Source organism: Electrophorus electricus, chromosome 12 (assembly GCF_013358815.1).
Source record: "Electrophorus electricus isolate fEleEle1 chromosome 12, fEleEle1.pri, whole genome shotgun sequence".
NCBI classification, from domain to species: Eukaryota; Metazoa; Chordata; class Actinopteri; order Gymnotiformes; family Gymnotidae; genus Electrophorus; species Electrophorus electricus.
This window is the reverse complement of record NC_049546.1, coordinates 7,294,713-7,317,130: the sequence shown is the minus strand read 5'-3', so window position 1 is coordinate 7,317,130 and position 22,418 is coordinate 7,294,713. Positions and strand designations below refer to the sequence as shown.

The following is a 22,418-nucleotide window of genomic DNA, read 5'->3' as shown; positions in this document are numbered from 1 at the left end:
GCTATGTTCCATGACTCTGACCTTTCGCTAATGGTCCTACCTGTGCTGGGGGACGAATGCATAATTTAGGCATGGAAACAGAGGGTGCACTCCACCATCATGTTGACCCAGAGGCCTAGTAATGTTTCAGATAGTCCATACGGCCTGGAGGAGACTAACTCAAGCTGGCCAATAGGAGAGCAGAGAGAAGAGTAATGCACTAGTTGACTGTAATGATTTTACCCCTCCTACCACACAGAAAATGCTTCAGAATTTTATGGGGCATCTTCACCCCCCCAGCACATTAGGGGCTATTAGAGAGAGATCACGGGACGCTCTCAGAGATCAGCATGGCAGGCCAACACAGACGACATACTGGTCTATAGCTGCGCTGCTTTACATTATGGAGAAAGCCAGGAAACTGGAGATAGGGGTACTATGTATGTAGTTCTTCAGTCCTATAAAAAACTATTAATGATTAAGGGGCAAACCTAAAGGGAGAGGTATTACCATTGATCATGTAATAACTATATATATTTAGTGTTCTGGGTACAGCAATGCGCATTAGAGAAATGTAGTTTTGTGCATGCAGAAAACCTTAAGTATAAGACTGAATTTGGTTTTTATTGGAGAACTCCTATGCACAGTCTTAGACCAGAGTTTAGAAATGACATTGGACTTTGTAAAGTAACACTCTGTTGTACTTGGTGATAGGAAATAACTAGAAGGGGCTAATCTTACTCTGCTGCTTTGATTTCCTGTATTAAAATTTTGCTTGTATTGTTTCCCACTGTTTACTGTTTATGTAGTCTTGCTTTTATTCTATTGATAGGTGAAGCTCTACCATATAATTAACTAGTTATTAGCTGTATTTAAATTATTGTTTCTGCCATCTATGTACGTTTGTGATTATATAGTAGAAATATAATCAGTAGAAATTTGAATGTTAATATTTTGTGCAAAATGTAGATGCTGTGATTGAGATTTTAGATGTGCTCATTCATCTGTAACAGTGATTCTGTACTATGGACTTATTTTAACCCAGTGAATTTGTGTTCATTTCCTCATTCTTGGTTCAGATGGTAAATGATCAATACAACTCCTATACAGAAATTCTGACTGATATAATTTATTTTTGGTGCCTTATACATTGAGGAACTACTTTCTACATCAGAGTTCATGTCATTCAACTTTGTCTTTCCCACAATTCATTTTTATGGTTCCCTCACCTTAGCTGCCATGAGTATACCTGGGATCCAAGACATATCCTCCCCTTAAATTTGGCTTTACTTTCCAAGGGCAGGTTTACTTAGGGGACAGTGGCCTTGATTCTTATTGGCTGGAGTTAGTTTAATAGGATTAGACTTCAGGAGAAGGGATTATGGCATGCAAGACATAATACTTCATATCATATTTCGGAGTCCTCTGAAAAATGGCCGAGGTACTGTAGGAGGAATATTTTGGGCTCTGGGTCCCAAACGTAGGACACTGAACAACCTTTGAAGGTATTTAAGAATCTTAACTTCTAAAATACAATGAGAAAACCAGGCAGATATACTTGAAATTTAACTTTTACCTGGTCATTGACACATCTTCAAATGATTAAGGTATTTCTAATCTCCTTTTTCTCGTTTTTATTGAAATATAATTTATTTATTCAAATTTGATTACAGTACACATTTCTATGATTTTTCTTTGGTAATTTCTCTAATTGTTCTAATTAATTAATTAACATAATTAATAGTTGTTTTATATATCCAGCTTCTTCCAGCTGACTCTCTGTGCCCTTCCTCCATCTTTGCTTCTCTTATTCTAGAATGGCACTCCTGAAGATTAAACTCCCCTTCCAGAAGAGAGTACGTTTAGCCCAGGGCCTCTGGCTACTGTCATGGGTAGCGATGTTTTCTGGAGCCGTCACCTTCGCTGTAGGAATCCTGCTCAAGACTGAGCTCGTCCGCCGGGAAGAGGTACGAAACCTTAATTACTAACTATCTCGACACGCTGTGCATTAAAACCTACATACAACAGTGTGGCCAAACTCTGTTTCAGTGGACTGTTTGTTTTAGTGTGGCCCATAGATATCACTGCACCATAATACTGTAAAGGTGCCCTGTATATGAGAGCGGTCACAAATACATGATGTGGACAAAAATGACTAATTGTTTGGTAGTGTTTGGCATAAAAGAATGGATTCTGTGCATGAAATGTGTTAAGGTTCAATGGCTTTGATCAATGCTCCTACTTCATATAAATAGATATTAATTGGTCTTCTGCATGAATTGCTAAAAATATCATATTTTCTTGTTGGGTTCTGATGTGCTTCCAAACTAGCCTGCGCGAAAACAACTCCTCTTAGCTGGAAGCATGAAGTTCGTATTTTTGTGCAAAACATCTCATCAAAGCTCACAAACTCATTACAACAGGCAGAATTCTTTTTGGTATGTCTACAACAGGCCTTCTCTGTAAATGTGTTCCTAGAACTGAGACGTGAGGTTGTTTCAGGCAGGTCTCGCTAGGTATCATTGGCTTGTCACAGATCATATGACAAGGAACATGATATCAAGAAGGGCATGTAGCTCACCACATGTAGAGCTATAAACATAAATGATTCAAACATATAACAACACCTGACCTGCTACTGTTAAAAACATCTTAAACTCTGAAGCAAGGTATGCTTCTTGGTCTGATTATATAAATGACATTGTAAAAAAATCTGTAGATCAGAAGTGTCACTACAACCTACTCTGAATGCGTAGAATTTCTTCAACAAACGTTCCCAAGTTGTGTCCTACCTATTGGAGGCAACTAAAACCATTCAGATGCTGTGCATTCAAAACTTAAGAGTGAAGTTTGCTGTCTGTATCTTGCCCTTTTCATTATATACTGTATATGTAATTGTGTGTTCTGATCATTTCACCTTTAACTCTCACTCTCACCCAGGTGATGCATAACAATGACATCCACATCGTGCCCAATCTTCTCATGGTAGTGGGGCTGGCATCTGTGGGCATCAACATCTGTGCTGGCAAGGTGTGCCAGGACTCATTGGACACATCGCGGTTCCCCCGCTGGAAGACTGTCCTCATACCTTTCTTCTGTGTGTCGCTCTTCTTCACTACAATGCTGCTGATCGCCATGGCATTGAGCTACATCCTGCAGCCCAGCCTGGAGGAATCCTTGAAACTGGGCTTGAAAAATGGCATACGCTTTTATAAGGTGGATGAGCGCATGCACACACGCGCACAAACACACGGTTAGGATATAAGGTTAGGAGGCTTACTTTAAAAATGTATTCAGTAACAAAGAACTGATTACTTAATCCAATTGCTTTCCATTACATTTGGGTTACTTTTACCCATTAACTTCCAAAGAGTTTCAGTGCACTAGTTCCTCTCCAGTGCCAGGCAGTATGGCCACCGACAACCTCCCTCAAGCTCCTGATGTTTCTCTGTGCAGACACTTGAACAACCCAGCAGATGCGTAAAGTTGTCCATATAAACAACATGTCCCTTCCCCACCAGTCCAGCACTGGGGAGAAAGCCCTTGGCTATAGAATGCCCAGTCTCTTCACCCGTCAAATTAGCTTCACCGGTGTAAAGCTCCTAGACAGGTATACAGTGGTTTGTCATCGGTGAGAACAACGTTCTTCATACCTATGGTTGGATTATACCTTGTTGGATTAAAAATACTCTTCCACGACTGGAAATCATGATTCATTATTTTAAAACTTTGCAGAAGACAGTAGGCTAATCCCATCAGAAGGTGTTGATCACTTGGTTGGGAAGGGGGCACACCTGAAAAGCAGATCATAATCCTGGTTCGTTCTTGCCTTTGCTTATAACCAGAGTGTAAGCAGGAGTTTATCATCCGATAATGACTGCAGGGCATAACATGAGAAAAAGTTAGTGACTGAATCAGTGACTGGCTGTTTGAACTCCAGTAGCCTGATCTTTATCGTCAGCTAAACACAAAAGAAAATTAATTTAATCAAGATTACTTTAAAGTTATTTTGTACAAATAATTCACATAGCATTTCATATGCATCACAATATGAAGTAGAAAACCATTGCAATTATGTATGTGCCTGACTGTCTTCTTGTACATTCTGGTATGTCAGCACTTCAGACATTAAATCAAGTTGTTCAGAAAATACCATTAACATATATTGTGCATTCAGTGCTGTCAAGAGGATTGGGTAATGTACTGGCCAGTTTTACAAACACAGATTAAGTCACCCATATTAAGATTGAGAAGGATTATCATAACATCCCTAGTGATTAGTCCATGCCTAGGTTTGAGATGTCCAGAAAAGTTTTCACATTACTATGTCACATTACTAATACAAAGATTTCTGAGTGAACCGGGCATTTATCTTAAACGCACAGGACACAGACACTCCGGGCCGCTGCTTCCAGAAGGAAACAATCGACCGTCTGCAGATGGAGTTCCAGTGCTGTGGAAATAGTAACTACAGGGACTGGTTCGAAGTCCAGTGGGTGAACAACCGGTACCTGGACTTCACCTCCAATGAAGTAAAAGAGTGAGTATCTGAAAAGCAGAGCCACAAAGGCAGAACTATGTTGTCCCTCTTAGTGCCTCTGATGAGACAGTGATAGAAAAGGAGACAGAGGTGTGAGGACAGGACATGTGTGGTGAACGGACTTCCTGAGTGTCCTCCACTCACCTATCTCTGCTTTCGCCATCAGTGAGAATGTCATTACTGGCAGCTACAGGCCACAAAGGTCACAGGTCATGTGACCTTATTTAGCTTATTTGTATTGATCATCAGTGAAAATACTCAGATGTCAGTATCGGGATTGAGAGCACATATAGGGCTGTATATAGAATTGTATGGATTATTCAAAAAGTCAGTGCGGAACCTACAATCCACTGCATTATTCTGGCAGAGAGAGCATAGATTTACAATAACAGGGAGCAGCAGCTACACTTTCAAATATTCAGACAGCATAAAGAAGCGTCCAGCAGCCATGCCCTGCCCGGGGCGCTCTTTTCCCTGTCCAGCCGCGTGAGGAGTAACGTGGACGGCCGGTACCTGGTGGACGGAGTGCCGTTCAGTTGCTGTAACCCAGCCTCGCCCCGACCCTGCATCCAGTACCAGCTGCTGGACAACACGGCCCATTACAACTACGAGCACCAGACAGAGGAGCTGAACCTGCATGGCCGCGGCTGCCGCCAGGCCCTCCTCAACCACTACAGGGGTCTGATGAACACCATTGGGCCTGGAGTGCTCTCGGCTTTCCTCATGCAGGTACACAAATGTGAAGACTAAGGCTATGTAGGAAGACACTAAAACCACTGACCCCCGATCATCTTTCTTGGAGTTGGTGAACTATTATTATTATCATTACTACTATTATTATTATTATTATTATTCTTCTTCAAAATGTCTCTTGAATTAGGTGGATGTGGTGGGGTAAACTCAGATATGGAAATAAAGTCAGTAAGAAGATACGTCTCCAGTTGGTCATGCGGTGTCCTTCCAGGACTGGATTTGAGAAGCTCTAGTATGGTGGAGTAAAAAAAGGACACCACCTGTTGTGTAATAAGCACCCATTCAAATAAATAAATAAGAAGCTTATAACAGGTTATACAGGGAGGAATCACTAGTGTAACCACATTATAAGCATATTATTTTAAGGGTAACCTAAAATAACAGCTGAATTCAGGCATTCATTACTCCCCAGCTATGTGTTGGACAAGAAAGGGCTACAGTGCTCAAATGTCAGAAATAAAATCTGACTCAGACGCACCATTTATAGCTGCTGTTTTAAGCACTGTGTATTGAGCCAAAAATAATTCACTACTATGCAATTATTGTTTACAGTTCATGAGTAAAGTCTTTATGTAATTCTATGAAAAATTATTTAGCTTTTATGACTGAAAAACAATATAGCTGCCAAACGTGTTTCTGTAAATGTATCATTAACAAACCTCACGTATGACGCGTTATCTGGAAGTGCGAACGCTGAAATGCAGGTGACCTCTGACCTGCCGTGTCGTTCCTCCGCCTCCAGATGAGCGTGCTGCTCGGTCTGCGCTACCTGCAGACCTCCATGCAAGCGGTGGGGCAGGAGAACATGGAGGTGGAGACAGAGGGCTACATCCTGGAGAAAGGGGTGAAGGAGACGGTAAAGGAGCTCAAAGAGGAGATGTCGAGATTCTTCCAAGGGCAGGTGGACGCAGCACCTCCGGCGGCACAGCCAAAGGCAGAACCAGAAAAGGCAGCCATGCCCGCTAGCTAGACACCAGGGATTGGCTGTTCTGGCTGAAGAGGGAGAGGAGTTACAGCTTGTCATTGACCTTGAATTTTTATAATTTAAAAAAAGGAGAATTATATAAACACAGCCATCACCTATGCAGCATTAACTGTCTATTTATTTAAGTCAAAGAAAACAAACAAATTAAATTAAAATAATATGAAAATGTATGAAAAAGAATATAAAACAGTATGAAAATAAAAGGTTGGAACCTAGAGACCATTAAGATACATCCTGTCAATATTCTTTTGTCCTTTTCCAAATTTTGCAACAAGTTTAAAAATACAGTATGCAAAAGCTCTGTAAGAATCATATGCAATCCTGAGTTTATAACAACAACAATATAAAATTTTGTTATATTATTATGGCCTCATTTAAATACACTGATATTTTTCATATATGCCTCCTTTCACACACTGTATAATTTTGTATTTAAGACAGGTAGGTCTTATGTACTGATATTTTTAATATGAGGTATCATATATATTAAGGAGCTACTATAAGTGTAGTTTGAAATGTATCTTGTTAGTTCTGTACCATCTATTAATTTTTAAACTATTGTATGGAACATGTAATTCCTATATGGCTTGGACATATTTTGGCATATGAGCATTTTGCTTTGTGCACAGATATAAAAATATGAGCTTAGAGCAAATGAAAGACATTTAAGACAAATAAAGATGTAAGTTTATCTGCTTTGTGATGCTACTTGGTCAATTTTTCTGGTAACTAAAACAGAATGAAATGCTGTAGTTAATTGGAAACATTTACCTGATGCTTTTATCCAAAGCGACTCACAATTATGACTGAGTACAGCTTCAGCAATTGAGGGTTAAGGGCCTTGCTCAGGAGCCCAACAGTGGCAACTTGGCAGTGGTTGAACCAGCAACCTTCTGATTACAAGTCAAGTACCTTAACCACCAAGATACCACTGCTATTTACATATCTTCTCCTGGAAACTATTTATATATGCTCCTAGCACTTATTTTCTTCGCACACATTTTTTTTGTGTGCATTTTCTTGCTTCTGTTTCTTTGCTTCCCACCACCTTTAATTGCTATTTCAGTTCAAAACCTTCACAGTCATCGGTTTTGTCAGGACTTATTTTCTTCATGGTTCATATCAAATATGGGAGAAGGTAATGCAAAGGGAGTGTGTATATGAGAGAGAGAGAGAGAGAGAGAGAGAGAGAGAGAGAGAGAGAGAGAGAGAGAGAGAGAGAGAGAACAGGATTGTGGTTTATAAATAACTGGGGGAATAAACTGTTGAAGGGCAGAGTCGGTCGCAGGCCGTGTCACGTTGCATGCAATCTCTTTATCCGTTTGACAGCCGCTAATACCATAACTGCTGTCAAAGCATCCGCTCATACAGTATATTCACCGCTAACAAACAATAACCAAAGTGCTTATAAACAACCCAGTACTGTGTCACCATTTCTTATTCATTTAACAAAGATTTTAAACCCAAATCTCACTTCGACCACGCGATGGCGCTGCGGATTCACTCATCAGACTCAACAATTTCGAGACACCTGTACTGTCCCAGACACCGTCCTAGGAACCACCAGAAAACCTGTAAACCTAGAAAGCGTGCTCTACCTGATGAACACGACAAAAGATATGTGGTAAGTAGTACAAAACAATGACGTGCTTTGGAGTTTATTTCCCCTGCATGCACACCCACTAAGGCGCTGCCAGGTCCGTTATGCGTTAACCTACCAAGCCTACAGTAGCGGATGACATGTTTCAGGAGCGCTCTGCAAGGAGGAACAGAATTGATGTAATGGCTTTTTTAAATTCCGGGGTGGTTACAAAGTGTGTCACTAACGTGGCAGAAAAGCAGAAGGGCTGTGGCAGCAAAAAGAAATGCCAACGGTTCTGTTTTAGTGGACTCGAGTCTAAACTAAACTTTATTTGCTATTATATATATGTTAATCATGAACATTCATTGACACTTTGATAATAGATTAGACAATCGTTCTCATAGGAAGGACTAAAAAACTTGGTAAGGTTCGAGCAAGATGGACGCTACTTTTACGGAAATGTTAGAAGAATTTATGGGATGCGCCCTTGTTACATGGGTACGTGCTTCAGTAAAGTTTTAAATTAACATTTCATTTAATTACACTGTATATTAATAAAGTGCCATTATAAAACAGCGTGGATTGTTTACAATTATAAATGTTAATGTTTATTTTCTACGACCAACAATAAGTAGTCAACTCCAAAGTGAGACTGAAAATGCTACGATAGGGAATGAATGATTAGTAATTGGTTAACACCGGAAAAAATGTGAACTTTTTTGCTTCCCAAAATAAAGTAGGTAGAGCTTATAGTACCTTTTGCTGAATGCTGAATTCAAATCTTTTTTCTAAAATGTTTCTCTCACGCATGGTTTTGAGATGCTTGTCTTCCTTTTAAAGGTGAATCTTTTTAAGGATATGTTTGATGACGAGGGCAACGATCCTTTTCCCCAAGAGGAAATTGGAGTGAACTCCGACTCCCACGACGTAGTTAGGCTGTACCTGCACCTCACGAATGGAGTCTACCTCAACGAGGTCATGAGAATCATGTAGGGCAGGCTCTCGATAATGGCTTCCATTTCTGTGGAACAAAAAAAAGCCAAAACAGTAAAACAGCTAAAATATGTTGCTTTCCATTGGTCATTTTATTTTCCCCAGTGATCCTAATCCAAAGGTGGAGGAGATCTATCAAAATGTGGGTGATGACAAGATCCTCAGAGTTCAGAATTTCTCCATCCTCAATAGGCACCTGCGGTCCTACTATCAGGTAACCAGATTTAGTAGAGCTTTGTCTGTAAGACTAACTGAATTTCCAAAGCGAGTTAAAAATCCAAGTTGAGTCTGCTGTGTGCAATTACTCTACTGGATAGAGAAAGGAATAGTAACCGGTTCCCTAAGGGGGAAAGGGCCAAAGTGCCGTAAGCCATTTCCCTGTGTCGCTGTAGTGATCACACATCCCAGGTTAATGCACACTAGCCTGTTCATTGTTTCCTCTAGAAACCTGAATGCAGAATACAGGTAGAAAATGTGATGGATACATTTCTGAACAAAGGGACTGTTTTTGGGCAAGATATTCTTACCTATGCAGCCCCTATATGCATAACGACATTTTTTTAAAGTGTAGGGGTGGCCAAAACAAACAAATCCGTACATATTAAAATACAATAAAAAACAATAATAAAAAAGGTACTAATTATAGTAATGGTAGCTTATTGGTTAAGGAACTTGATTTGTAATCGGAAGGTTGCCGTTTCAAACACCACCACTGCCAAATTGCCACTGTTAGGCCCATGAGCAAGGCCCTTAACCCTCAATTGCTCAAGTTGTGCTCAGTCATAATTGTAAGTAGGTTTGGATAAAGTTGTCAGCTAAATTCCATAAATGTAAATGTAATAAGTAAAAGTGCATATCGTACTCATCCACCATATGTGCAGATGTTTACACAAAACAATGACTTAAATCAGGTGACCAAACAGTATAAGTCATATGAACAAAATGAATCTTGTAAGTCAGTTGAACAAAACAGAACTGTGGTCATCTTGTTATTATTTTTTTTGTGGTTTCACTTCTTGTTTCAAGTGTCCTAGAAGTGTGAAAGAACCATTATCTACTATGAATGATGTCTAGAAGTGGGGTTTTTGTCTCTTTTTATGCTTTTTTAATCTTAACTAAAACTGCAGATGAACTGACACAAAACAAAGAAATGTGGTCCACATTCATCAGTTATTTACTTTAACATTTTTGTTTTAAATTTAGCCCTTTTGATTAGGGACAATGGTTAATACCATCTCTGTTGCCTGGCAGATTAGACTCACTCTACTAGATGATTAATGAATGAGTAATGTGACAGAAATTTGAACCTGTGGGTCAAAATATTGTACCTAATAAAATGGCTTGAGTGCGGTGGTGTGCAGATGATTCTGTCTCTTTGCACAGCACAAATTTGAACCATACACCAGTGCTTTTCTAACTCCTTTTCTCGCGCTCTCTCACATATGCACGCATCTCTACCTCTACCACTAGGAAAATCTCCAGCAGTTGGTTCTGATGCCGCTTCCCAATGTAGCTGTTTTGGGGCGCGACCCCCTCACAGGTGAGAAGCCTATGATCTGGCTCCCTGTGTCATTCACCCTGTCTGAGATTAACATTTTGGTATCACGTTTTATTGTTTCAGCGTATATAACCGAATGTTAGGGTTGTGTGTGTCATCTGATACCAGTGATAACCAGCAACATATTTTATTCACATTCTCTGTGGTCAACAGAGGGAGCTATGGAGGAATTAAGAAGGCTGCTGCTTCTGTTACTGGGATGTGCAGTACAGGTAACTACTTTTTTGAGTGTCAAACAAAACGCAGTAAAATTCAGAAGTGAAATGAGTGTGTGTGTGTGTGTGTGTGCGCGCAAACTCTTATTGCTTACTGTGATCAGTGTGAGACGAAGGAGACATTCATTCAGCAAATCCAGTCACTCGACATTGAGACCCAGGCAGATCTTGCGCTCTGCATCCAGGAGGTCAGTCTTTCCAGATTTTGTCACACCACAGCACTTATGCACTTGCCATATGTTATTAGTATTCTTTGTCATTATTATATTCTTGCGACTTATTCTTGAGTCTCAGTATCACTTGAGAGAATCCTGCTGGCCACTTTAGTAGAGCACATTAAAATATGGGAGCAGGGTTAATATTAACGAGCCCACTGGCAGTCCCGCAAACATATGGATAATATACTGTATATATTATGAAGAATACTAATACTTTCATTATTTGAAACTTTGTTATCATGCATCGTCATATCTGAAAATGACGCATGATGGTTAGGCAGGAACTTTATGCTTTAGCTTTAAAAAATGGACCTGTAAAATGAAAAAATGCTCCCTAAATTAGGGCTTTTATGATTTAGACAAAAAATGCAAAAACAGGTGTGACATAGTTATCATAGGCTTCCACTGCTGTAACTTCCATCATTGCTAATTTAATTGCATGATCTTCTTCAGCTCTACATTCAGGATTGAAGTAAATAAAAATAAATAAATAAATAAATAAATAAAAAGAAAAGGAAAAAAAAAACAACAACAAAAAAACAACACCACCAACATCAATCAGATATATAAAAAAAAGAACGAACCATGCCTTCAAGAGCTTTGCAGTTTGGACTACAATCACAGAGCCACTGGTGGTGTCATTTTAGCATCACTTGCTTACAAAATATTTTGAGTCCAATTAGAAAAAGATAAGAAACAAAGTAGATTAGGACATCAAAGTTTGATATGTAGCCTTAATGGCCTTGTCATTATGTCACAATTAGCTGTAATTTTCTGGTGATTGTGTCACCTGGTCTGTGTCCAATTCTAATGAGATCTACCAGTTCACTGTAACTATGTGTTAACATATGGTGTTTGCTTTCCTGGCAAGCTGTGAGTCTCTGCTGTTATATAACTCTGATGTTTAGAAGCTTTAAATGAAACATTTGCTAGTCCTAGTCTAGCCTCTTTGTGGGTCTATGATTATGTTCCACTGTGCCAGGAACTGTTTCAGGTTTTGTATAACTTTAACCCCAGCTAACTGGTACTGCTTTAGAATACAAATCTTACCCTGTGAAAACAAAACCCGTTTCATAGAATATTTTTCAATGCTTTTTCCCAAAAAATACAAAGGATGACTATAGGTTTACTTACGTTTGCAGTTTAATCTCCGGTCAGCTCTGACTATGTGCACCATTGCTCTATGTCAACATGTAGTGGGATACGAGGCTCAGATTGAGTAGCAGCTAACCTCGTGGTGTGTGATGCTGATGTGTGCTGCCACAGGTGACCCAGGACCCCAGTGCAGTCCTGCCGCTGCAGTATGGAGACGTGTGCGCGTTGGATGGCCTGCATGCCCAAGACCTGCTCAGCTCGCTAGCCCGGCAGATCCAAGGTCTCCTGGCACAGAGGGATGCACACCTGGAGGTGAGAGGAGAAGGAACCTTTCAGGCTTTTCCTAGTCACGGATTGAGGCATGTCATTGCGGGCCAGACGTCTGGACATGGCCATCTGCACATGACCAGGTCATAGACAGTCCTGAAATGCATTTATATGGGACTTACTTCAGCTGCAGTTAAGGTTCTTGACACATTCTTGGAAATGACTGGGAATCGTCTTTGCCCAAGCTCAGTGTTCTGTCCTGAATTTAATACATCCATTCCTGAAAATAAAAGATAAAAAACAGCATTTTTCAAAAAAACTGATTAGAAAATCAAAAGAGGACCGAATTCCTGACAGCACTCAAACCCTTTTGCTGAAACACTCCCCCATTGCCTGATTCACAGAGGATAGCAGAACTGTGTGTGCAGTGTGAGGTGGTTACAGCCCCTGCGGCGCCCCCTACTGGCTTGTGGGACAGCACCCCAGAGGGACTGTCTATACAACTAGCAGACAGCAAAGCCAAACTGCGGCGATTCAAACAGGAACTGTGAGTGTGTCGGTCTGTGTACATGCATGCTTTTTTGCGCCTACCTCTGAGTGCAAGGGAAAGGGATTATTTTAAGCTTCATATGTGTGTGTGTGAGTAAAAATGTATGCATTAACTACTAAGAAGCAACTTAAATAAGCAGGCAAAGATGATTATAGTGGGTATTGTCATTCTAAAACAATTTTCAGCGAAGATAAAGAAGATCAATTGTTGGATTACAAGTATGAAATACAAACTGTGGAAGAAGAACTAAAGAGATTACAGTGTGAGGTAAGTTAACTGCAAAACCCTCCCCTTATTCTTTAGATTTTAAGAACATCAAATGACTATTTAGCCTCATATAGGTTACGGCATCTGTGTACGGTGTTTAAAAATCATATTACTTGCACAGTTATTGTAATTGTAGTAATATTGCACATTGTGAGTGAACTTTCTCTTGTCGTCCAACTTCTTCCTTTCACGGTGTGTACGGTGGGGCAGAACCGGGCACTGCAGGGCGAGGTTCGGGTCAGCCGGGGCCTGCGCGACGAGCTGGACTTTCTGCGCGAGAAGGCTGCCCGAACAGAGCAGCTGCAGATGGAGCTGAAGTCCTGCACACATCGTCTGCGCAGCCTGGATCTCTACCGCACACAGCTGAAGGTAGACAGATGTAGAACATGCCCACTGGGAAAGGAGCCCTCTGACCAACCAACCGACTGACTGAGTAGCTTCTGTTATAGAGGTTTTTTTTTGTGTGTGTGGCCATTAGTTTCAATACCTTCTGGAATAAGTAGGTTTCCATAACAAAAACAGATAAAAGCCTGTTTGAACTGAATTACCCCAAGAAAGGTAATGTTGTATCGAACTTCCTTTCAAACCTTAGTCGCAGCTTGATCTGTTTCTGGAACAGTAACCCAGATTCTAGTTGGTAGATCGTCATTCATCTGTGCTTTTCTTTTGAATCTTTAAGCATGGCGGAGGCTTGTCAAAACCAAGAATGTGTTCTTTAAGAGTTTGATGTCTGTGTGTTTTGAATTTGTTATGACCATAATGACTATCATAATTGCACATATATTTAGACGTGATTTTTACGCTGGTGAAAACCAATGGCCAGAACCGATTACTTTTGAAGGCACAACATCTTTAAGTAAAGCATTTGCAGAGTAGTAACTAGTAGTTTTGTGGTGAGAAAAATGATGAGGTTTAGTCAGGGACTGTACTGAGACCAGTGATGTGGTTTAATGAGGGACTGTACTGAGACCAGTGAAGAGGTTTTAGTCAGGGACTGGGACTCATGGTTTGAACAAAGCAATACAACTGAAATGACACTTTATAAACTGGAATGTCATTAATAAGCAAGTCATTTTTTGGGCATGGATGAAATACTCAAACCCAGGCAGACTGCATTAGTCATGCTGCCACTTAGTTTAAGTTAGCAAATGTGCAACTAAGCCTCAGTTTCGCCCCCGGCAGGAACAGCAACAGTACTGCGCCTCGCTGCAAGAGAACAAAGCTCTACTGGAGGAACAGCTGGCAGATGTACGGGCACGCTGCTCTGCTCTAAGGGAGCTGGAGAAGGACAGCTTTCTGACCCGGCAGAAACTCGCAGACACGGCGGCGGTAGGAGAGAGCTTTGCAAATGCTTGCTGCTCTTGATGGCTTTTGATCATGCTTATTGAATGGAGCTCCTGAATATAGTAATTGGAAAGTGGCAAGAAGTAGGAAGCCTCAGCGTGTGTGTGTGTGTGTGTGTGTGCAGGAGCGGGATGTGGAGAGGCAGAGGGTGGATGAGCTGTTGGAAATGAACATGAGTCTGCAGGTGGATCTGAAGCGTCTCTCTCACGTCGCTGAAGTCATCCGCAGTGCGAGTCATCCCCATGCGCTCCAGTCAGAGCTGGAGTCTGATGAAGAGCTTCACGACACCAAGAGGCCCCGCACTCCCGGTGAATGCAACGCTTGGCTACGCCGTCACCGTCTGAGTCCACGTGTCAACCACATGCTGGATATTAGCTTTCTGACATTATCCTGATTGCGCGCCCTGATCCTCTCTATATGAACTCACTCACTCTCTCTCTCTCTGTTCTGTCTCTGTCTGTCAGAACTGAAACCGCTCAGCGTGGAGGTTGACGAGGCATCCTCACTCAGACTTCTGGGAGCTGAGAATGAAAATGCAGAACTGAGGAGACGACTGGAGTACATGTTGGCCGAGCAGGAGGTCAGGGGGCAGGGGTCATGGGTCATAGCTGCCTGAGACAGCAGCTTGTCCAGAGCCAAAATTCACTGTCATTTCTCCGTTATTCTCCAATAACATTATTATTATCCTGTTTGGATACTTTATCTACCAGGGAGGTCTAAAAATATAGACACATTTTAAAAATGCAGGCTTTATATATGGTTTCTCAGTGAAGGATAGCAAACTCACTGTCATTTCCATCATTTCAATCTTCTTCCCCCTCATATCTATAAACTGCCGTCATTATGTCAGAGGTGTCTTGATGTAAGAAAATAATGGATACATGCTAGCAGGTCAGAAACAAATCATTTCCACAGTCCTAAGATATATATGTGAGAAATATTTGACAAGTATATGACAGATATTTGCAAGGTTCAATAGTAAGCTGTCAGTAACTAAATATGAATTACAGAGCATGGGGCAACTGAAGGCTGAAAGTTATCTGCAGTTGGCTACCACAGTTTAACAAACATCATGGCCAGTACCAAATGCAGAATGCATGAATGCTTGAACAATTATGACTGTAATGGTCTGCAGGACCAAATTAGACCCGGAGTTCCACTTTAGTACCAATAACGAAACTGCACTTTTTACTGAATCAGGTGAAAATCACCGATCCGTTACATCAGTTAACACACAATTTGCAAGATTCCCAAGACTCCTGTGTTGCGCAGGGAAAAGGTTGGCATATCTGCATGGTGAAAGCACGTGTGGGAGGATTAATGAACTGTGGCTCCTAAAAGATAATTGCCAATTTGTTCAGGGTCAGGAAATCTTTTATTTTTCCCCCAGTGTTGCCAAGTATTGCTTAATGCAAAATGGTACATGTTGGGCCAAAGACATTTCTTTTGGTATTTAGCAATTTAATTACATCTCGTGTGCGAGATGGCTATTAGTATTGTGTGGCTATTGGCTCCATTCTTCATCCATCCTGTTTAGGTCATGCTATTGCACATTAGCTCCTGTTCTACGTCCAATCAAAGCATCCATTTTGAGTGGACTTCTCAATAGCCTCAGTTTCCTTCATTCTTTTAGTGCACTGAGTAACTGATATGACATATTGTAATTGTAACTGATATGACATATCTTAATTGTAACAGGTATGACATATTGTGCCTCTTCTGCAGGGCAATGCTCCTGAGGTAAAAGAGGCTCTACAGAGCCAGACAGACAGATTTGCGCAACTGGAAGAAGAGCACCAGAACACACTGAGAGAGGTGAGGCTTCGGTTCAGTTTCAGCGCACGCACGCACACACACACACACACACACACAGCACAATTGTTTCTGTGTTTGAACTACTGGTTCTGAGCTACAGGCCCAGAAGAGATACCAGCTCCCTTCAAACCCTTTTCGAACTGTCAGTTTCAGAACCTGAGGAATGAAAATTCCAGTTTGAAGAGAAGCCTCGAAGAGCTGAAGGTAATACAGAGCCTGGGAGAGAAGGAGGGAGAGGGGTCAGCCGGAGAGGTGGAGCAAGTGATTTCCAGAGGGGAGTGTGAAGGCAAAGACAATGGAAGAGAGAACCAGGCCAGCCGGAGGGAGGCGAGACAAGAAGGCGTGATGAGATCGCAGAGAGAAGACGGAGAGGGGGAGGAGGTTTTCCTCGGAGACAGAAAAGAGGAGGTCATTAATGAGGCGGAAAGAAAAGAGAGAGGAGAAGCAGAAGGAGAGAAATGGATGGAGGGAAGAAAAAAGAAAACAGCAAGCTGCTTGGCACAGGCCCAAGGCCCTTCAGATGTCCAGAGAGATGCACAGAAAAGTGAACAAGGAGGAGGGGCGAAGGATGCGGAGGGGAAGCTGAGCCAGGAAGCCCTGGCCCTGGCTAGCCAGCTCCAGCAGGCCGAGGAGGAGGGCGAGCGGCAGGCGGCTCTCATCCAGGATCTGCGCTCCAAACTGGGGGAGCAGATGAGGAAGGGCCAGGAGGCCGGGCAGAAGCTGCTTCTCCTGGAGGCTGAGAGCCAGAGGCTGAGGAAAGCAGCGGAAAGCCTCAGCGAAGCCAAAAAGGAGATCGAGGTATCATCGGTCTTGTATTATCGCCAATTGGAGAAAAGGGGTCCTGAGGGCAGCCAATCAAATATCGAGTTGTCTTGCGTCCAGTTACACAGGGAAGGAGAAGACTGTTAATGGTTTTAGAAGGCCATTGAAAAAGTCTGGACAAAGATATATATTTTTTTTAAAGGTACTTGTTTAATACATGTTTTTGTGCGTGCTAGAGTTTGCAGTGTGAATCCATGCACAAGGAGGAGGAACTGATGCGACTGCAGAGTCAGGTCGAACTGCAGAAGCTGGAAGCGGCAGTCATTCCTCAGTTAGAGGGAGAGAGAGCTGCACTGGAAAGAGAGAGGGACACCCTTAAGGCTACCATAGATTCTCTACGGGCAGTAGTGCGCAAGGTGGGATGGCGTGTTCGTTAAGCTTTGATATCTACAGTTCCAAAACTAATACAGCTTAATAAGCCAGCCTTTATAAATCTAGGTTAAGTCAAATGGCAAGAGCTTTTTTTTTTTTTTTTTTTTTACAAGGGAAAAATAAAAATATAAATGATTGGATAAGTAAAGAGAAATAATTGTTTGGATAAAGCAGTCTGAACAGTTCAATGAAAGCCATTTCATTTAAGGGTTTTGTACCACACCATATTAATCATGATTTAAAACAACCTTTATGACTGTACGTGGTAATAAGTAATTTAACATGAACTAACATGGACTATTGTAAAAAGGAAAAAATAGATAAATAAAACCTTATTTATGGTCACATGTAAATTAATTTACAAAAGACTTCAGAAAAATATTCTTTTGTCATTTTAAAGAGTGAGCAGTTCGACCTGACCAACCAAACTCTTAAGGCCGAACTTGAGCGTTTGGGGCGGAGCTTAGACTCCGGCCGGCGCAGGGAGGAGGAGTTAGAAGCTGAGCTGAGGGAATCTGGCCTTGAGGTGGAGTCTCTGAGCAAAGGGCGTGACCAGGCGATGCTGGAGGTCGTGCGGCTGGAGCAGGAGAAGGAAGCGTGTCAGTCAGAGCTCGACAGCCAGCGGCGCGAGCAGAGGCAGCGAGAACGAGAGATGGCCCGACTCCGCCAGCAGCTGGAGAGCACCGCCTCTGCTCTGGAGCACGGCAACCAGAGGGCCTGCAGCCTGGAGGTTCAGCACAGGTACAGACAAGTACTGCGCTCACCAGCGCAGACAAAGATATGTCCAAGCCCATGTCAGCTAAGCAGTCTTCTCTGGGAAGTATATCGCTTCCTGAATTTTTACCGCCAGAAAACCCAACTAAGCCCAGTAAACTGCCACCAGTGGATTAGGTGCCACATTCTACACAGTCATTTTCAGTCCTGCTACGGATGGACACACCACTGGGTTAAGTGTGTGCATAATGGTCCAGTGAAGTAGGCTTGTGCTGAGTAAGCACAGATGTATACGCGCTGGGCTTTACTAAATAAGTGGCTGAGTGCACTGCGCTGCTGCAGAAACGTCACACACCGTAGCTGACGAATTTGCCTCGTTTTTCTGTAGACGTGCGTGTCATGAACTTGCCCAGCTTAAAGAGACCTGCTCCCAGCTAGAGGAACTGCAGAAGGAGAAGCAGCAACTGAACGTACTGAATGCCGAGAACAGCGCACAGATCACCTCTTTAACACAGGTCTGACCCGTGTGTGGGGCGTGCTTTTTTGTTTTTTTTGTAACACACAAAGTTTATTCTATTAATTGTGTTCCCCTTTGAAAACATTAGGAGCTAGCCAGTGAGAGAGTCCAATCTCAGAGGCTGTCCAGTCAGGTGGTCCAGTTGAACCAGTCCCTTGAAGAGTTGGAAGCCAAAATGAAAATGACCACTGCGCAATTACAGATTCCGCGGTCCAGCGCAGGGTCAGAGGTCACTGCCCCTCCCTCTCATTCTGATACAGAAGCAGTGACAGATTTGAAGCCAATCAGGCAATCTCCAGTACAGAGAAGCAGCTCCACCGAGGTGAATGCTGGCAGTGTGCGATCGGAGCACAGTGAGTCTCTTTCTGTCGCTGATTATACCACAACCCTCGAGGACAACGGACAGGACACCAACAGGGAGGCACAGGAGCCTGAGAAAGAGAGACTGATAAACACGGAGAAAGAGGTTTGCGCGCGTTCAGCGGTGCGATTGTCAAAAAAATTAAATATGCAAAGTAAACATAAGAGATGAACATATCTGATGGGCTGACAGCTGCCCTGCCCATGCTGTGTCCCAGAATGCAGTGCTGCAGCGTGAGCGAGAGGTACTGCTGTCGCAGCTGGAGCAGTCGCAGGCGGCCTGTGCACAGCTGCGAGAACAGCTGGACACGCTGCAACGCCACTCCATCAGCCTGCAAGAGAACTGTGCCAAGCTGCAGGACCTCAACACCAAGCTGCAGGTGCCTGTGTGTGTGTGTGTGTGTGTATAGAGAACTGTCTGTGCCAAGTGTACCCACTCTCAGATCTAGCACAGCAGCTGCTGGGGGCGCTCTGCATTTCCCGATTGGGTCTGAAACACTCTAGTGCTCTGTCTTCTCTTGGCATGTGCCTACCCTTCAGGTGGAGCAGGCTTCTCTAAGCTCCCAGCATGCCACAGTGTTGGCACGGTGCAGAGAGAGTGAGATGCGCTGTGCCACCCTGAAGGTGGAGTCTAAGGTGTGGCAGAAAGAGAGGGACGAGTCAGCAGTGCGTTCGGAAGCCTTAAGGCGTGACCACGAGAGATTGACAGCTCTGCAGCAAAGACAGGAGGTGGAGCTAGAGGAGCTACTGGCCAAGCACAGACTACTGAAGAGCAGCAGTCGGAATATGGAGGCTCAGTACAAAGATTTGGAGGCCAGGTAAGGTTCACCACACAGCCAGAACCAAAAGTGGGAGATTTACGAAAGCATTCCATAAATCCCCCACAGTACAGTCAGCTAACCATCAGGAAGGGATTCGACAAAGCCTATGGATTTAACTCCTAAACTGCTTTATTCGTAAAGTGATGTGAGCGCTTATACTATTGTTACATTTGTATGTAAAGAACATAGCCTACCAAAGGACAAGTGCACATTTTTAAATTACCATTCTGAGAATCCAAACAGAAACAGATTCCACCTTCAGATGCATTTTAATGTTATTTCAGTCAAAAATTCTGTTCTGACTTTATATACATATATAGTTATTTGCTCAGAAGCTAGTAAATATACTAGTAAAATCACTATCTAGGCTGGACACATTGGTTATTGTACTGTCACCTATTTTGACACAGTCAGCAAAAACAGTTTCACTGCCTGTGCCCAGGCACAAGGAACTGATGGAGAGCAAAGCCCAGCTGGAGGAGGCTGACCGGGTGGTGCGGGCAGAGAGGGAGAGCATGGAGCGAGCCATGCAAGAGCAGGTGGAGCGAGAGAAAGAGCTGGAGATCCTCAGAACAGAAAACGAGAGGCGAGTCTCATTCGCTCGTTAGCAAACGCTGGTGTGCGGCCGCGCCGTTGACTCCCCACGGGGGCCTCTCTCGAACCACAAGCATGAGTCAGGGCCCGCTTCCTCCTGCTCTGGTGTTCTGTGGAAAAGCCACAGTTGATACAATGCAGCGCATCTCGCAAGCCTGTTGATGCACAGCACGCTACGCATGTCACTTTTGTATGCATAAAAGGTTATCGTTATTTGGCCATTATAATCTCTCGCCGACTGATAATTACAACAGAGCGACTGCTTCCTAAAACTCTATAGGACTGCCTAATTATCCCTTTAACTGGGCCAGTGGAAGGACTGATTGCTTGACTCATGGATGAACTGCCCCCAGGTACATGAACCTGCAGAAGGAGTGGGTCCAAGTGCAGGCGGAGCTTCTGGCTCAGGTTTCGGTTCTGCGTGGTGAGATGAGCACAGTCCAGCTAGAGCGGACCAGACTGGAGGGCGAACTCAACGCGCTCAAAGAGCAGAACCAGAAACTGGACCTCAGCAACGTGCGCCTCAACAGCCAGTATCAGGTCTGACAGGACTTGCCTCGTCAAAATGTTTGTTTCGTACTCTTGAAGATATTCTTTTTAAGTGTGAAAAGATGACTAACGCCGAATGGCATTTAAGCAAACGGGGGTGATTACATAATCGTATTGTGATTAATAGCAGGGACAGGAGCTAGGCATAGCGCCGTTAAGAATGCCAGTGTTGTGCCTCATAGATGATGAGGTACATTATGGTAACGAGAACCCATTACGCACATTATGAGGGTGTAACTACATGCAGTTTTTGAGGATGAATATGGGTTTTTTTTGTGTGTGTGTATTTTTTAGCTTCTTACTCAGTTAAAGGGAAACATGGACGAGGAGAACCGGCACCTGGTGGAACAGAATCAGTCTCTGGCCAAAGAAAACCGGGCCCTACTGGAGCGCAGCCTCGAGAGCAGAGACCAGCATCACATCCAGCAGAAGGAATACCTGTGTGTGTTACACACACACACACACACACACACACACTCTGGTCTCATTAACTTTACCGTTATGGTCCTTCCAATGTGGTGAAATTCCTTCAACTGTAGCTAAACTGCTGTGCCTTTCTACAAGGAAATTTTAGTTTCGGTTTTTAAAACTCGGAATGAATGTAAAAAATAAAAATATTTAAAAAAGATCTTCTGTGAGGTGCCGTGTGACCTGACGCGCCCTGTCCCACTCTCCCTCAGCGATAAGCTCAATGAGCTGCGCAGGGAGAAGCAGAAGCTTGTGGAGAAGATCATGGATCAGTACCGGGTTCTGGAACCCGGCATGCTTCCACCCAAACAGCCCAAGTCAGTCAGTGCGTCTTGCCTCGTTTCCGCCGAGCTCCACTTTAGCCCTGGCGCTGCTGCTGCTTTTCTTCCGGCTCCTTCCTGTCTTCTGCTTTTTACTGCGTCTTCTATAGAATCGCCAATATGTGTTATACGTCACGGCCCCGTTGTCTGACCGTGCTGGCCTGCTCGCCCATAGGAAGACCAACTGGATCGCAGATCGGATGAAGAAGCTGATCAAGCCGAAGGCTGGCCGAGAGGGCCGGGCTCAGTTCATCGCTGCCGGCAGCGTTGAGAACCTGGCAGAGGCGGGAGACGCAGCGCCTGCGTCGTCGTCCCCCATTCCGGCACACGGTGAGAGGCAGGGAACGGGCAGCCGTGAAAAAGCCATACAAGCCCCACCAAGCCCGTTACAATAAGGCTTGTGCTCTGAAGGGGTCTTGCTGTAATTCTCACCGTCTCTCACTGCCAGAGGTGTTCACCATGGGCCACCTCACCCTTTATAAAGCAGCGGAGGTTGACCCTGAACTTCAGAGCAGAAATGCTACTGTCCCACAAGAGGCCCTTTGGTCAATGCGATGTGAAAAATGATGTCTTAAAAAAGTCACGTTTCTAACATTGAGATGTTCTTCTAAGGACTTGGTTTGAGAAGGATACAAAGGCTCATACTCCTGTGCTGTGTAATTGGCCTGTTACGAGTTCAGCTTGCATTCTTCCCATCTCCCGCACAGCCCTGGAGCAGGA

At 43.3% G+C, this 22,418-nt stretch overlaps 2 protein-coding genes across 6 annotated transcripts in view; both read left to right on the top strand.

Annotated features, from left to right (window-relative positions):
• Positions 1-336: 336 nt before the first annotated feature.
• rom1b (retinal outer segment membrane protein 1b) lies at positions 337-6,487 on the top strand. 3 transcript variants are annotated; one of them, XM_027003655.2, is made up of 6 exons: positions 337-419; positions 1,796-1,946; positions 2,920-3,195; positions 4,365-4,519; positions 5,002-5,248; positions 6,015-6,487. In XM_027003655.2, the coding sequence occupies exons 2-6, from the start codon at positions 1,797-1,799 to the stop codon at positions 6,240-6,242; spliced, it is 1,056 nt and encodes a 351-aa protein (XP_026859456.2). In that variant the 5' UTR covers positions 337-419; position 1,796; the 3' UTR covers positions 6,243-6,487. The 3 variants fall into 3 exon arrangements, with proteins under 3 accessions (XP_026859456.2, XP_026859455.2, XP_026859454.2); XM_027003654.2 differs by lacking the exon at positions 337-419 and adding an exon at positions 429-1,484; XM_027003653.2 differs by lacking the exon at positions 337-419 and adding an exon at positions 429-1,586.
• A 1,238-nt stretch (positions 6,488-7,725) lies between these two features.
• ccdc88b (coiled-coil domain containing 88B) overlaps positions 7,726-22,418 on the top strand; it is a 15,702-nt gene continuing 1,009 nt past the window's right edge. Inside the window, exons 1-27 of one of the 3 annotated variants that reach the window (XM_035532401.1) lie at positions 7,726-7,881; positions 8,680-8,828; positions 8,938-9,046; positions 10,303-10,372; positions 10,544-10,602; positions 10,710-10,793; positions 12,090-12,230; positions 12,590-12,732; positions 12,921-13,002; positions 13,213-13,371; positions 14,185-14,331; positions 14,471-14,654; positions 14,811-14,926; positions 16,072-16,161; positions 16,309-16,959; positions 17,160-17,339; positions 17,756-18,096; positions 18,458-18,584; positions 18,675-19,052; positions 19,165-19,326; positions 19,571-19,764; positions 20,210-20,353; positions 20,715-20,901; positions 21,205-21,350; positions 21,591-21,695; positions 21,874-22,028; positions 22,406-22,418. The exon at positions 22,406-22,418 is cut by the window's right edge and continues 272 nt beyond it. In XM_035532401.1, the coding sequence (XP_035388294.1) occupies positions 7,744-7,881; positions 8,680-8,828; positions 8,938-9,046; positions 10,303-10,372; positions 10,544-10,602; positions 10,710-10,793; positions 12,090-12,230; positions 12,590-12,732; positions 12,921-13,002; positions 13,213-13,371; positions 14,185-14,331; positions 14,471-14,654; positions 14,811-14,926; positions 16,072-16,161; positions 16,309-16,959; positions 17,160-17,339; positions 17,756-18,096; positions 18,458-18,584; positions 18,675-19,052; positions 19,165-19,326; positions 19,571-19,764; positions 20,210-20,353; positions 20,715-20,901; positions 21,205-21,350; positions 21,591-21,695; positions 21,874-22,028; positions 22,406-22,418 (4,454 nt within the window). In that variant the 5' untranslated portion in view covers positions 7,726-7,743. Of the gene's footprint in view, positions 7,882-8,094; positions 8,338-8,679; positions 8,829-8,937; positions 9,047-10,302; positions 10,373-10,543; positions 10,603-10,709; positions 10,794-12,089; positions 12,231-12,589; positions 12,733-12,920; positions 13,003-13,212; positions 13,372-14,184; positions 14,332-14,470; positions 14,655-14,810; positions 14,927-16,071; positions 16,162-16,308; positions 16,960-17,159; positions 17,340-17,755; positions 18,097-18,457; positions 18,585-18,674; positions 19,053-19,164; positions 19,327-19,486; positions 19,765-20,209; positions 20,354-20,714; positions 20,902-21,204; positions 21,351-21,590; positions 21,696-21,873; positions 22,029-22,405 lie in introns of those variants that run through there. The other 2 variants (XM_035532400.1, XM_027003646.2) reach the window with 2 other exon arrangements.